Source organism: Ovis canadensis, chromosome 7, assembly GCF_042477335.2.
Source record: "Ovis canadensis isolate MfBH-ARS-UI-01 breed Bighorn chromosome 7, ARS-UI_OviCan_v2, whole genome shotgun sequence".
In the NCBI taxonomy this organism is placed as follows: Eukaryota; Metazoa; Chordata; class Mammalia; order Artiodactyla; family Bovidae; genus Ovis; species Ovis canadensis.
The window spans coordinates 83016685-83032779 of NC_091251.1; the positions used below are offsets into that span (position 1 = coordinate 83016685).

A 16095-nucleotide genomic window follows, 5' to 3' on the forward strand; every position below is an offset into this window, starting at 1 on the left:
TATCTGCACTCCCACTTTGGCATGGGGGTGAGGCCTGGGCAGATTCTCATGCAGGTGGATTTGTGAGCACACTTATATTCCTTATCCCTTCATAGATCATAGCCTGTTGTGGCAAAGGGCTGGCATAACTCAATGGAGCTATCAGCCATGCTGTTTAGGGCCACCCAGGATAGACGCGTCACAGTGAAGAGTTCTGACAAAATATGGTCCACAGGAAATGGCAAACCACTCTAGTATTCCTCCTGCGAGAACCCCATGATCAGTATGAAGAGACAAAAAGATATGACATTGGAAGCTGAGTCCCCCAGGTTGGGAAATGTCCAATATGCAACTGGGGAAGAGCAATGAACAATTACTAATAGCTCCAGAAATAATGAAGTGGTTGGACCAAAGCAGAATTAGCACTCAGTTGTGGATGTGACTGGTAGTAAAAGTAAATCTCGACACTGTAAAGAACAATATTGTACAGGAAGCTGGAATGTTAGCTCCACAAATTAAGGTAAATAGGCTGTGGTCAAACAGGAGAGATGGCAGGAGTGAACATCAACATTTTAGGAGTCAGCAAACTAAAATGGACTGGAATGGGTGAATTTAATTCGGCTGAAATGATCTCCTTTAGGATGGACTGGTTGAATCTCCTTGCAGTCCAAGGGACTCTCAAGAGTCTTCTCCAACACCACAGTTCAAAAGCATCAATTCTTCAGTGCTCAGCTTTCTTCACAGTCCAACTCTCACATCCATACATGACTACTGGAAAAAACAGAACTTTGACTAGATGGACCTTTGTTGGCAAAGGAATGTCTCTGCTTTTTAACATGCTGGCTAGATTGGTCATAAATTTTCTTCCAAGGAGCAAGCATCCTTTAATTTCATGGCTGTAGTCACCATCTGCAGTGATTTTGGAGCCCCAAAAAATAAAGTCTGTCACTGTTTCCACTGTTTCCCCATCTATTTGCCATGAAGTGATGGGACCAGATGCCATGATCTTAGTTTTCTGAATGTTGAGTTTTAAGCCAACTTTTCCCCCTCTCCTCTTTCACTTTCATCATGAGGCTCTTTAGTTCTTCTTCACTTTCTGTCATATGGTGTCTTCTGCATATCTGAGGTTATTGATATTTCTCCCAGTAATCTTGATTCCAGCTTGTGCTTCATCCAGCCCAGTGTTTCTCGTGATGTACTCTGCATGTAAGTTAAATAAGCAGGGTGACAATATACAGTCTTGATGTACTCCTTTCCCTATTTGGAACCAGTCTGTTGTTCCATGTCCAGCTCTAACTGTTGCTTCCTGACCTGCATACTGATGTCTCAAGAGGCAGGTCAGGTGGTCTAGTATGCCCATCTCTTGAAGAATTTCCCACAGTTTGTGGTGATCCACACAGTCAAAGGCTCTGGCATAGTCAACAGAGCAGAAGTAGATGTTTTCCTGGAACTCTCTTGCTTTTTCAATAATCCAACGGATGTTGGAATTTGATCTCTGGTTCCTCTGCCTTTTCTAAATCCAGCTTGAACATCTGGAAGTTCACGGTTCATGTACTGTTGAAGCCTGGCTTGGAGAATTTTGAGCATTACTTTACTACGGTGTGAGATGAGTGCAATTGTGTGGTAGTTTGAGCATTCTTTGGCATTGCCTTTCTTTGGGATTGGAATGAAAACTGACCTTTTCCAGTCTTGTGGCCACTGCTGAGTTTTCCAAATTTGCTGGCATATTGAGTGCAGCACTTTCACAGCATCATCTTTCAGGATTTGAAATAGCTCCACTGGAATTCCATCACCTTCACTAGCTTTGTTCGTAGTGATGCTTCCTAAGGCCCATTTGACTTCGCATTCCAGGACGTCTAGCTCTAGGTGAGTGATCATACCATCACAATTATCTGGATCGTGAAGATCTTTTTTGAATAGTTCTTCTGTGTATTCTTGCCAAGTCTTCTTAACATCTTCTGCTTCTGTTAGGTCTATACCATTTCTGCCCTTTATTGTGCCCATCTTTGCATGAAGTGTTCCCTTGGTATCTCTAATTTTCTTGAAGAGATCTCTAGTCTTTCCCATTCTGTTGTTTTCCTCTGTATCTTTGCACTGATCACTGAGAAAGGCTTTCTTATCTTTCCTTACTATTATTTGGAACTCTGCATTCAAATGGGTATATCTTTCCTTTTCTCTTTTGCTTTTCACTTCTCTTCTTTTCACAGCTATTTGTAAGGCCTCGTCAGACAGCCATTTTTCTTTTTGCGTTTCTTTTTCTTGGAAATGGTATTGATCCCTGTCTCCTGTACAATGTTATGGACCTCCATCCATAGTTATTCAGGCACTCTGTCACATCTAACCCCTTGAATCTATTTCTCACTTCTACTGTATAATTGTAAGGGATTTGATTTAGGTCATACCTAAATGGTCTGGTGATTTTCCCTACTTTCTTCAATTTAAGTCTGAATTTGGCAATAAGGAGTTCATGATCTGAGCCATAGTCAGCTCCCAGTCTTGTTTTTGCTGACTGTATAGAGCTTTTCCATCTTTGGCTTCAAAGAATATAATCAATCTGATTTCAGTATTGACTATCTGGTGATGTCCATGTGTAGAATCTCCTCTTGTGTTGTTGGGAGAGGGTGTTTGCTATGACAAGTGCCTTCTATTGGCAAAACTGGAAGGTGCTGTATGTCTTCACAGAACTAGTCAACTTCAGCTTCTTCAGCATTAGTGGTTGGGGTAATACTTGGGCCAGTACTTGGGTAAAGAAATGCAGTACTTGGGTGCAATCTCAAAAACAACAGAATGATCTCCATTCCTGTCCATGGCAAACCATTCAACATCACAGTAATCCAAGTCTATGCCCAAACATTTCAATTTTTTTTAATTAAGTGAAATTATTATATATTGTGTTCCAAGTTCCTCACTTTGTTTCATTATATTCACTAACTACATTTAATCCCCCAAACCAAATGATTTAACACATAATAAACCCACACAAATATTAGTGTTTTTCCATCAGAATATAATATCCCACTAAAAAACTGAAAAACACAAATTTTATATAAAAATACCCTTTTAAAGCCAATATTCCAATTTTCTTATAAGCTAACTTTATAACTGGCTACTCCCTAAGGTGTTTGACCATAGCAACTCAGTCATAAAAAACATTAACTGAAGCACTCTGCTTTATATTGCTACTGATAGTTACTATGTTAAGGATATGTTTAAATATATCTAAGGTTGGAAAGAGCTTTATAACAAATAGGTAGGCCAACAATGACAACCAAAGAGTCCAAAACACTGGATTTACTTTAAAAAAATTTTGTGTACGTTTTTCAATTAATATTTTTACAAATAATGTTTTATTAAAACTAACATAGAATTGATAAGCTTAAATTAATATTTATACTATACTTGTCTTTTTCAATAGTTTCTTGATAAATAATAAATTGCTCCTGCATGTAGTCTTCATGTTTATGAAATACATCACATGTTGGCTTCCAGCTATGGATAAAAAATACTGTAATTAGCATCTCAGAATAATAAATTGAAGAAATAATAGAAATGAATTTAACCACTTAAACAATCTTTCCTTTCTTGGAGAAAGTAAGCTTACATTAAGAAAAACATTCCCATTTCCCATCATCACCACCATGACCATAATTGCATCCACGTTCGAATATCAACATCCACTAATTTTTCACAAAAAAAATTTGTTTGGGAACCATGACTAGGGAAGGAACAAATTTGACATGCCTGGATTGTATACTGCTATGACATCTCTGGAATATACTCTGCAACACTCTGTGTTGTGTTGAGTGTTGGCATCAGGCTATCTTTCTCATCATACTTATAAGATCTTCCATACTTATAAGATATGTAAGATATATAAGATCTCATCATACTTATAAGGGCTTCCCTGGTGGCTCAGAGGTTAAAGTGTCTGCCTGCAATGCGGGAGACCTGGGTTCGATCCCTGGGTTGGGAAGATCCTCTGCAGAAGGAAATGGCAACCCACTCCAGTATTCTTGCCGGGAGAATCCCATGGACAGAGGAGCCTGGTGGGCTACAGTCCATGGGGTCGCAAAGAGTCGGACACGACTGAGTGACTTCACTCACTCATCTCACTCGTAAGATCTTAGTTAAGAAATTCTATTGGAATAAATATTTATAGAGTTGTTGCTGTTCAGTCACTAAATCATAACCAACTCTTTGCGACCCCATGAACTGCAGCATTCTAGGCTCCCCTTATTTTACTATCTCCCAGAGTTTGCTCAAATTCATGCCGAGTCATTGATGCTAACTAACCATCTCATTCTATGCCACTCCCTTCTCCTTTTGCCTTCAATCTTTCCCAGCATCAAAGTCTTTTCCAATGAGTTGGCTCTTCGAACCAGGTGGTCAAAGTATTGGATCTTCAGCTTCAACATCAGTCCCTCCAATGAATATTCACGGTTGATTTCCTTTGGGATTGATGGGTTTGATCTCCTTGCAATCCATGCAACTTTCAAGAGTCTTCTCCAGCACAATTCAAAACCATCAATTCTTTGGTGCTCAGTCTTCTTCATGGACCAACTCTCACATCCGTACATGACTACTGAAAAACGGACTCTACAGATCTTTGTAGACAAAGTGATGTCTCTGTTTTTTACTATACTGTTTCTGTTTTTTATAGCTTTCCTTTCAACGAGCAAGTGTCTTTTAATTTCATGGCAGCACCTGTCACTGTCTGCAGTGACTTTGGAGCCCAGGAAAAGAAAATTTGTCACTGCTTCCACTTTTTCCCCTTGTATTTGCCATGAAGAGATGGGACGAGGTGCCCTGATCTTAGCTTTTTGAATGTTGAGTTTTAAGCCAGCTTTTTCACTCTCCTCTTTCACCCTCTTCAGGAGATTCTATTAGTTCAGTTCAGTTCAGTCGCTCAGTCATGTCCAACTCTTTGAGACCCCATGAATCGCAGCACGCCAAACCTCCCTGTCCATCACCAACTCCCGGAGTTCACTCAAACTCATGTCCGTCGAGTCGGTGATGCCATCCAGCCATCTCATCCTCTGTCGTCCCCTTCTCCTCCTGCCCCCAATCCCTCCTAGCATCAGGGTCTTTTCAAATGAGTCAACTCTTCGTATGAGGTGGCCAAAGTATTCGAGTTTCAGCTTTAGCATCAATCCTCCCAATGAACACCCAGGGCTGAACTCCTTTAGAATGGACTGGTTGGATCTCCTTGCAGTCCAATGGACTCTCAAGAGTCTTCTCCAACACCACAGTTCAAAAGCATCAATTCTTCGGCGCTCAGCTTTCTTCACAGTCCAACTCTCACATCCATACATGACCACTGGAAAAATCATAGCCTTGACTAGAGGGACCTTTGTTGGCAAAGTAATGTCTGCTTTTCAATATGTTATCTAGGTTGGTCATAACTTTCCTTCCAAGGAGTAAGCGTCTTTTAATTTCATGGCTGTAATCACCATCTGCAGTGATCTTGGAGCTCAAAAAAATAAAGTCTGACACTGTTTCCACTGTTTCCCCATCTATTTCCCATGAAGTGATGGGACCAGATGCCATGATTTTAAAAGAGATTCTTTGCTGCTGCTGCTGCTGCTGCTGCTAAGTCACTTCAGTCATGTCCAACTCTGTGCAACCTCATAGACGGCAGCCCACCAGGCTTTCCCGTCCCTGGGAGTTCCTGTTAAATCCCCATGGACAGAGGAGCCTGACTCTTCACTTTCTGCCATTAGAGTGGTATCATCTGCATATCTGAGGTTGTTTATATTTCTCCTGGAAATCTTGATTCCAGCATGTGATTCATCTAACCAAGCATTTTGCATGGATGATGTACTCTGAACATAAGTTAAATAAGCAGGGCTAGCATAAGGGATAAAGGGATTTTTTCTCCTTTCAAATTTAGAAATTTATACCCTCCTGAATTTGAAAGAAACTAGACCAAAATGAATTATAAAATCAGACAGTAAGTATAAAATGAATATTCTGCTTACACATTTGTTTTTATTACATGACTGGAAAGATATTGCCAATGCGAAAAATCTAAAATTAAGCATATGCCACTGCAGCTTACATTCTAAGTATTGTTCAAATATTTCCTCCAGATCTTTTCTAATATTTTTTTATTTTTCAGATTCAAAAAGTACTCATATCCACCTTTGAAGCACAAATGTATACATAAGAAAATAATTATCATCCATATTCTCAACACTGAATAATAACCACTAATATTTCAATTTCATGGCTACAATCACCATCTGCAGTGATTTTGGAGCCCCCCAAAATAAAGTTTGACCCTGTTTCCACTGTTTCCCCATCTATTTCCCATGCAGTGATGGGACCAGATGCCATGATCTTAGTTTTCTGAATGTTTTTTTTTTTTGAATGTTGAGTTTTAAGCCAACTTTTTCACTCTCCTCTTACTCCCAGAGTTCACTCAAACTCATGTACATTGAGTCAGTGATGCCATCCAGCCATCTCATCCTCGGTCATCCCCTTCTCCTCCTGCCCCCAATCCTTCCCAGCATCAGAGTCTTTTCCAATGAGTCAACTCTTCGCATGAGATGGCCAAAGTACTGGAGTTTCAGCTTTAGCATCATTCCTTCCAAAGAACACCCAGGACTGATCTCCTTTAGAATGGACTGGTTGGATCTCCTTGCAGTCCATGGGACTCTCAAGAGTCTTCTCCAACACCACAAAAGCATCAATTCTGTGGTGCTCAGCTGCAATTCATGGGATCGCATAGAGTCGGACATGACTGAGTGACTGAACTGAACTGAATATTTCAATAATTTACTTCCATATTTTACTATAAACAGTTTCCCAGGTGGTGCTAGTGGTAAAGAACCAACCTGCCTATGCAGGAGACATAAGAGATGTGGGTTTGATCCCTGGGTTGGAAAGATACCATGGAGGAGGGCATAGTAACCCCCTCTAGTATTCTTGCCTAGAGAATCCCCATGGACAGAGGAGCCTGAAGAACTACAGTCCATAGGGTCACCTAGAGTCAGACATGAGTGAAGAGATTTAGCATTCACAAGCAGACACATATAGTTTAACATATTTGAGATCATATTCACATATACAACATATTCACCTTTCAGTTCAGTTCAGTCACTCAGTCATGTCTGACTCTTTGTGACCCCATGAACCGCAGCACACCAGGCCTCCCTGTCCATCACCACCTCCCAGAGTCCACCCAAACCCATGTCCATTGAGTCGATCCATCCAACCATCTCATCCTCTGTAGTCCCCTTCTCCTCCTGCCCCCAATCGCTCCCAGCATCAGGGTCTTTTCCAATGAGTCAGCTCTTCACATCAGGTGGCCAAAGTATTCACCTTTATCACTTAGTTTTAAACTATATACATTTTCTTTGTTACTAAAAATTCACTGTAAAGGTTTTAATAAATACAACATATTACTCATTCCAATATTGTTAGCCATTTTAGTTACTCTAAGTTTCTCTTAAGAACTTGCACTTAAATGTTTGCCTGAGTTTTCAATCATTTCCTTCAACAATATTTCCCAAAATGGAATTATAAGATCAAAGGTTATATATACATACATTCTAAATATTTTTAAAATTCTGTAAGAACTATATTTTCACTGAAAAGATACTCATTATAAGCATTTTGATGTACATATGTCTGCTAAGCCACGTCAGTCATGTCTGACTCCGTGTGACCCCATAGATGGCAGCCCACTAGGCTTCCAACTTCCCTGGGATTCTCCAGGCAAGAACACTAGAGTGGGTTGCCATTTCCTTCTCCAATGCATGCAAGTGAAAAGTGAAAGTGAAGTTGCTCAGTCATGTCCGACTCTTAGCAACCCCATGGACTGAAGCCCACCAGGCTCCTCCATCCATGGGATTTTCCAGGCAAGAGTACTGGAGTGGGGTGCCATTGCCTTCTCCATACATATGTCTAGACTTGTTCTAATTATACATATATAAATACACAATTACTACATTGAGTTTATTCTATGAATGCTGTTTCAACGTTTTGTTCAATTTGTATACTGTTAACACGTTTCATGTCAATAAATATTGACATATAGCATAAATTAATAGACTGTTTACTGTTCATTCATATGGATGAACCAAAATTCATTTAAACTATCACCTAATATTGAACACTGAGCTGCTTCCAATGTTCTCCTATCATAAAAGGTTGATATAAATACATTGTTGTACATTATATCATTTAGAAAATACCTATTTCCTTACAAAAATTTATCAGAAATGATACCATTTAATCAAAAGTCATGCTTATTTGTAAAGTCTTTAAAGTATGCAGATATGTAATCCAAAAGGTATAAACCAGTGTATATTCCTACATTACCCTACCATAGTTTGGCCAAACTACAGGGAGGGAAATAGCCCCATCCATCAGCAGAAAATTGGATTAAAAATCTACTGAGCATGGCCTTGCCCATCAGAGCAAGACCTGTTTGCCCCAGAGCCACTCAGGGAGCTTCTACAAGCCTTTTATCCTTATCCACCAGAGTGAAGTGAAGTGAGGTTGCTCAGTCATATCTGACTCTTCACAACCCCGTGGACTGCAGCCTACCAGGCTCCTCCACCCATGGGATTTTCCAGGCAAGAGTACTGGAGTGGGTTGCCGTTTCCTTCTCCAGGGGATCTTCCTCACCCAGGGATTGAACCCAGGTCTCCTGCATTGTAGACAGACGCTTTACCGTCTGAGCCGCCAGGGAAGTCTACCACCAGAGGGCAGACAGAATGAAAACCACAATCACAGAAAACTAATCAAACCAATCACATGGGTCACATCCTTGTCTAACTCAATGAAACTATGAGCCATGCCATGTAGGGCCACCCAAGACAGACTAGTCATGGTGGAGAGTTCAGTCCACTGGAGAAGGAAATGGCAAACCACTTCAGGATTCTTACCTTGAGAACCCTATGAACAGTATGAAAAGTCAAAAAGACATGACACTGAAAGATGAACTTCCCAGGTCAATAGGTGCCCAATATGCTACTGGAGAAGAGTGAAGAAATAGCTCCAAAAGGAATGAAGAGATTCAGCCAGAGTGGAAACAATGCCCAGTTATGGATGTGTCTGGTGGTGAAAATAAAGTCTGAAGCTATAAAGAATAATACTGCAAAGGAACCTGGAATGTTAGGACCATGAATCAAGTTAAATTGGAAGTGGTCAAGCAAGAGATGGCAAGAATGAACATCAACATTCTAGGAATCAGTGAACTAAAATGAACTGGAATGGGTGAATTTAACTCAGATGACCATTACATCTACTACTGTGGGCAAGAATCCCTTAGGAGAAATGGAGTAGCCCTCACAGTTAACAAGAGTCCGAAATGCAGTTCTTGGGTGCAGTATCAAAAATGACAGAATGATCTCTGTTCATTTCCAAGGCAAATCATTCAATATCACAGTAATCCAAGTCTATGCCCCAACCAGTAACGCTGAAGAAGCTGAAGTTGAACAGTTCGATGATGGCCTGCAAGAACTTCTAGAACTAACAGCAAAAAAAGATGTCCTTTTCATCATAGGGGACTGGAATACAAAAGTAGGAAGTCAAGAAGTAACAGGCAAGTTTGGCCTTGGAGTACAAAATGAAGCAGAGCAAAAGCTAACAGAGTTTTGCCAAGAGAATGCACTGGTCATAGCAAACACACTCTTCTAACAACATAAGAGATGACTACACATGGACATCACCAGATGATCGATACTGAAATCAGATTGGTTATATTCTTTGCAGGTAAAGATGGAGAAGCTCTATACAGTCAGCAAAAACAAGACCGGGAGTTGACTATGGCTCAGATCATGAACTCCTTATTGCCGAATTCAGACTTAAATTGAAGAAAGTGGGAAAAACCACTAGGCACAATTCAGGTATGGCCTAAATCAAATCCCTTACAATTATACAGTGGAAGTGAAAAATAGATTCAAGGGATTACATTTGATAGACAGAATGCCTGAAGAACTATGGATGGAGGTTCATAACATTGTACAGGAGGTGATGATCAAGACCATCTCCAAGAAAAAGAAATGCAAAAAGGCAAAATGGTTGTCTGATGAGGCCCTACAAATAGCTGAGAAAAGAAGAAAAGTGAAAGGCAAAGGAGAAAGGAAAAGATATATCCAAGCAAGGAGAGATAAGAAAGCTTTCCTAAGTGATCAATGCAAAGAAAGAAGAAAACAATAGAATGGGAAAGACTAGAGATCTCTTCAAGAAAATTAGAGATACCAAGGGAATACTTCATGCAAAGATGGGCACAATAAAGGACAGCGATGGGATGGACCTAACAGAAGCAGAAGATATTAAGACCTGGCAAGAATACACAGAACTATTCAAAAAATGCCTTAATGACCCAGATAACCATGATGGTGTGATCACTCACCTAGAGCTAGACATCCTGGAATGTGAAGTCAAGTGGGACTTAGGAAGCATCACTACAAACAAAGCTAGTGGAGGTATTGGAAATTCCAGTTGAATTCCTCAAAGATGATCCTTAAAGATGATGCTGTGAATGTTGCATTCAATATGCCAGCAAATTTGGAAAACTCAGCAGTGGCCACAGGACTGGAAAAGGTCAGTTTTCATTCCAATCCCAAAGAAAGGCAATGACAAAAATGTTCAAACTACTGCATAATTGCACTCATCTCACACACTAGCAAAGTAATGCTCAAAATTCTCCAAGCGAGGCTTCAATAGTACATGAACCGGGAACTTCCAGATACTCAAACTGGATTTAGAAAAGGCAGAGGAACCAGAGATCAAACTGCCAACATCTGTTGGATTATCTAAAAAGCAAGAGTTCCAGAAAATCATCTACTTCTGCTTCATTGACTATACTAAAATTCTTTGTTGTGTAGATCACAACAAACTGTGGAAAATTCTTAAAGAGATGGGAATACCAGGTTACCTTACCTACCTCCTGCAAAACCTGTATGCAAGTCAAGAAGAAACAATTAGAACTGGACATGGAACAATGGACTGGTTTAAAATTGGGAATGCAGTACATCAAGGCTGTATATTATCACCATGTTTATTTAACTTATATGCAGATTACCTCACTGGGAATGCCGAGCTGGAAGAAACACAAGTTGGAATCGAGATTGCAAGGAGAAATATCAATAACCTCAGATATGTAGATGACACCACCCTTATCACAGAAAGCGAAGAACTAAAGAGCATCTTGATGAAAGTGGAGAGTGAAAAAGCTGGCTTAAAACTCAACATCCAAAAAATGAAGATCATGGCATCTGATCCTATTACTTCATGGCAAATAGATAGGGAAACAATGAAAACAATGACAGACTTTATTTTCTTGGGCTCCGAAATCACTGCAGATGGTGACTGCAGCCCTGAAATTAAGACACTTGCTTCTTGGAAGAAAAACTATGACCAACCTAGACAGCATATTAAAAAGCAGAGACATTACTTTGCCAACAAAGGTCTGTCTAGTCAAGGCTATGGTTTTTGCAGTAGTCATGTATGGATGTGAGAGTTGAACCACTAAGAAGGCTGAGCGTTGAAGAATTGATGCCTCAACTGTGGTGTTGGAGAAGACTCTTGAAAGTCCCTTGGACAGAAAGGAGATCAACCAGTCAATCCTAAAACAAATCAATCCAGAATATTCACTGGAAGAACTGAGGCTGAAGCTCCAATACTTTGGCCACCTGATGTGAAGAGCTGACTCTTGGGATGCTGGGAAAGACTGAAGGCAGGAGGAGAAGGGGATAACAAAGGACAAGATGGTTGACGGCATCACTAATTCAATGGACATAAGTTTGAGCAAGCTCCAGGAGACGGTGAAGGACTGGGAAGCCTGGAGTGCTGCAGTCCATGGGGTTGCAAAGAGTCAGACACGACTGAGTGACTGAACAACAACAACAACATACTCCTACATTGTGTGAGCAAGGTGATTTTCTTATTTGCTGGCCAATACTGGGTATGAACCTTCTTTAAATTTCTGTAAAACTTAAAGACAAAATAATGTACAATAATGTATAATATTATTGCTTTAATTTGGATGTCTTTGATTATTAGTAAGATTGAGCATTTGTTCACATGTTCATTAGACACACATTTCTTCATTTTGGTATTTACTTATTTACCAGCTTTGCCCATTTTTTTCTAATGGGGCTTTGGCTCTTTATTACTAATTTCTACAAGCACTTTATATTTTTTAAATTGACCCTTCTTTGATGTTTTTCTACTTAATCTTTTTGCTTTTTGTATCAATTTGAGGTGTTTTCCTTTTTAATTTCTATGTATACTTACCACTGTTTCCAATGTGATTTCTACCTTTGATGACATAGATCTTCTTCTCTCAAAGATTATAGTCACCTATATTTTTTTCTCATACTTTCATGAATTCATGTCACATTTAAATCGCTTAGCCACAAGCTGAAATCATGAACTAGAGGTATTTGCGCATTAAAATCAACAGATCCTAACTGTCCTCAGCACCCAGCAGAGAATAATCTTGTATAAAGTACATCTTGAACACAGTAGGTTCTAAGGAGAAACTACCAGTAATTTTCCAGAACCCATTGCAGCTAATTGAGGGAAACCACTGGTAAAACCTACTGCAGTATACCTCAAAGAAAAACTTAAACAGTACATAGTGTTTCATTAATGATACTTCCAAAAAAAATTTAAACATTGATAATTTCAGCGTTAGCAAGGTTGTGAGGAATAGAAACTCTCATATATTGTTGGTGAAAGTATAAGTTAGTATAATTTTTTTGGAGAGAAGTTTAGAATTACTTATCAAATATTTAAACATGCATACTCTCTGATCTAGCAATGCCATTTCCAGGAGTTCATTCTATAGCAGCAGTTCTAGAAATATGGAAGGAGACCTATATATACTGCTTATAATAGGAAATAACTGTAAATAACCAAAATGTATATTAATAGGAGAATTAAGTAACTTAGGATGCATCAGTACTATAAAATACTATGGAGCTGTTAAAAAAAGAATGAAATCTATACACAATCATCACATGTATAGTACCATTTACATTACATATTGTTAAATTTTAAAAACAAGTTGAAAAATCAGTATGGTATGATTGCATTTTTGAGACATGGAAAGTCAGAAATACAGGTAGACATATAAATAAGCATATGTAGTAATGGTGTTGAATGTATATTTTAAAAGGTCTGAAAGGATACTCACTGTTAAGAGTGATTACCTATAAGAAAGAGGACAGGGTGGGGGTGGGGACTGCAGACAGGGAGAGACTTTTTACTCCATATATTTGTATATGCTTTGAATTTTTATACTAGGCATGTGTCACTTTTATTTAAAACAACTATAAAAAAAGTAATAAGGGAAATCAAAAGCTTATGAAATTTTTAAATAACAAAACATTTTAAAACAGGTATGATTAAGTATAGTACTTAATACAAAGACAGTGGCCCACATAAAATTAAATACAGAAAGCTAACACACTTTCTTTTTATAAGTACTTGATCATACAGTTAGGTTCCATTAACAAGTCTTTGTAAAAAAAAAAAAGTCTTTGCTTCAAAATGTTTGTCTTAAATAATATTAATAGATATAATAACTATTAGAGTAGGATGTGAGACTATACTGAAAGAATTAAGATACTAAATCATTTTATTTTGAAAAGCTACTAATTTTAGGCTAGTTCCCTTAGACAAAAAGATCTTGAAAATTCAAAGGTGAACATTATTTTAGATCTATTTATCTAATAGGAATTTTCTGAGTCTACTCAAAATATTATATTTATACTAACTGGATTTGAACTAGAGAGATCTTAGGGCTTCCCTGATAGCTCAGTTGGTAAAGAATTCACCTACATTGCAGCAGACCCCGGTTCAATTCCTGGGTGAGAAAGATCCCCTGGAAAAGGGATAGGCTACCCACTCGAGTATTCTTGGGCTTCCTTTGTGGCTCAGCTGGTAAAGAATCTGCCTGCAATGCAGGAAACCTGAGTTCAATCTCTGGGCTGGGAAGATCCCCTGGAGAAAGGAATGGCTACCCACTCCAGTATTCTGGTCTGGAGAATTTCATGGACTGTATAGTCCATGAAGTCACAGTCAGACATGACTGAGTGACTTTCACTTCACTTAGAACACTTACTTCTTTCTTTTGAACCTTCTGTTATCCCTTTTACAGTGTCTTATAACAAGGAAATTGAAGACCTGATTCATCATTTTCCTAATATAAAATACTACTTTCAAGCAACAGTGTCTTCAACTATAAACTCAATATCCCTGAATAAGATAATCTAATAACAATTATTGAAAGTTTCTTTAAAATACTCACTTACTACAGTTGTCTTTGATCTCTTTACTATGTTTACAGTAATGACCAATTTCCTCATCTGTCATATTTATAGTTTCATGTATCTTACAAACAGTAGCTTTGTATTCTTTAATATCTTCAAAGCATTCTAGAAAACAGAAATATTTATTTTCTTAAGGAGAAATCATAAATTCAAAATAAATACAGTAGGAAAAAAGGTATGGCAACTGACCTAAAAAAGGAGAACCAAAGAATGGACAGGAAGTGAAGCTTGAGATGGGAAGGGCCCTAAAGAGCACAGGACAGTCAGGCTTGGTCTTAGACCCAGAAGCTAAGAAGTCGTATTTGAGATTGAAGAGAAATGTCCCCTGTTCCATCTCTAATGTAAGAGGGCTAGATTAAGAAATGTCTAAGATCAATGGTATCTTATGATGTTATGAGTTCATGTAAACATTTATTCACATGATACTAATGTAAGAGTTTTGTTTTTGACAAATGTGAAATTTCTATTAATCAATTCCGTCATTATTCAATATATCTTCAATTCACTTATTTCTTTGTCACTAGTGAGTAAACACAAGATAAAAATCAAATGTAATTTCTTTAAAAAATTAAAACAAATTCTTAATACCCTATTCTCTTTTGTTGCAGAAAAGATAAACAAATTTATTAAACTTTTCAGAACTATTAGAAATAATGATTGTAGCTTCTTTGGATAGTTTTTATGTAGGATCTTAAAACACTACATTTATATAATTTGCTTTGTCATTCTACTCATAATATTAATTTTGATAATTAGCATTCCTGAAAATGTGGCATCCATTAATTCTGGCCACTGACTTTTGATGATTTCTAACAATATTTAAAATTTTTTACTCAAATGTTTCAAATAACCTGTGTTGAGGAAAAAATATTTTTATGTAATATGAGTGATTTCTACTTAAAATTCCCAAACACAAAATAATTAAATGCTGAATACAGAATACTGACATGTACTACTGAAAAACTAGCTAGGGTAAACAGCTTATTATTAGTCACTAGATAGAAGGGGGAGCTCTAATGCCAACTATAAATTACCCTAAACAAAGCAACTGCATAACATCTTATATTCTATAAAAAATTAAAACATCTTTGTCATGCAAAACTACTTACTATTAATTCGCTGAACTATATCTTCTTTAGTACTTATATCTTGTTCATACTGGAAAACTAAAATAAAATAACTCTTTTGTAACTTCATTTCATTGTTAAAATGTCAAATGATAATACAAATAGTTACCTACTTCTTTATTTTCACTTTATACCTACCAAATTCTAGCAAAAGTCTGTCCAGACTGACAAATAGGCTGTCATTCATCTTCGACACTTGCTAAAAAAAAAAATAAGGAAGCATTTTCTAAAAACCTTTTGACACAGTATTATTACATAAAAATGTGGATGGAAAGAAAGACCCCTTCATCTCGGTACTGGGCAGGTATTTTAAAAATTAATGTCGTTATATATATTAAAATAAATATATACAATTATACATAGTAAATTGAATGTCGTTGCATTACTAAAACTTCACAATTGTTTATACATGGTAGTGCCATAAATCACTGAATAATCTGGAGTCCACAGACACCCAGATTTCTCAAAAGGGCATGCTCTTTACAATAAACAGTATCTCTGAATGTCCTTTCTCGGCGTATTACGTGTAGCAAAATTGTGAAATTCCTTCACCGACAGCTAGGTAAAACCTACAGGAACCGTGCAATTTGACACTGGCGAATTTACCACCAAGAATCTAAAAGTGGAGCTATTTACTGGACTACCAAGTCGCGTTAAAAAAAATAAAAAAAAATAAAAAAAATAAAAAAAACACG

At 37.9% G+C, this 16095-nt stretch overlaps 1 protein-coding gene across 1 annotated transcript in view; it reads right to left on the reverse strand.

Annotated features, from left to right (window-relative positions):
- The window catches only part of C7H14orf39 (chromosome 7 C14orf39 homolog), a 49713-nt gene extending 34126 nt beyond the window's left edge, over nucleotides 1-15587 (reverse strand). The window contains exons 1-3 of the mRNA XM_069597519.1: nucleotides 15539-15587; nucleotides 14252-14378; nucleotides 3379-3468 (exon numbers count right to left, since the gene is read on the reverse strand). Of these exons, the coding sequence (XP_069453620.1) occupies nucleotides 3379-3468; nucleotides 14252-14378; nucleotides 15539-15587 (266 nt within the window). The remainder of the gene's footprint in view (nucleotides 1-3378; nucleotides 3469-14251; nucleotides 14379-15538) is intronic.
- Nucleotides 15588-16095: the final 508 nt, after the last annotated feature.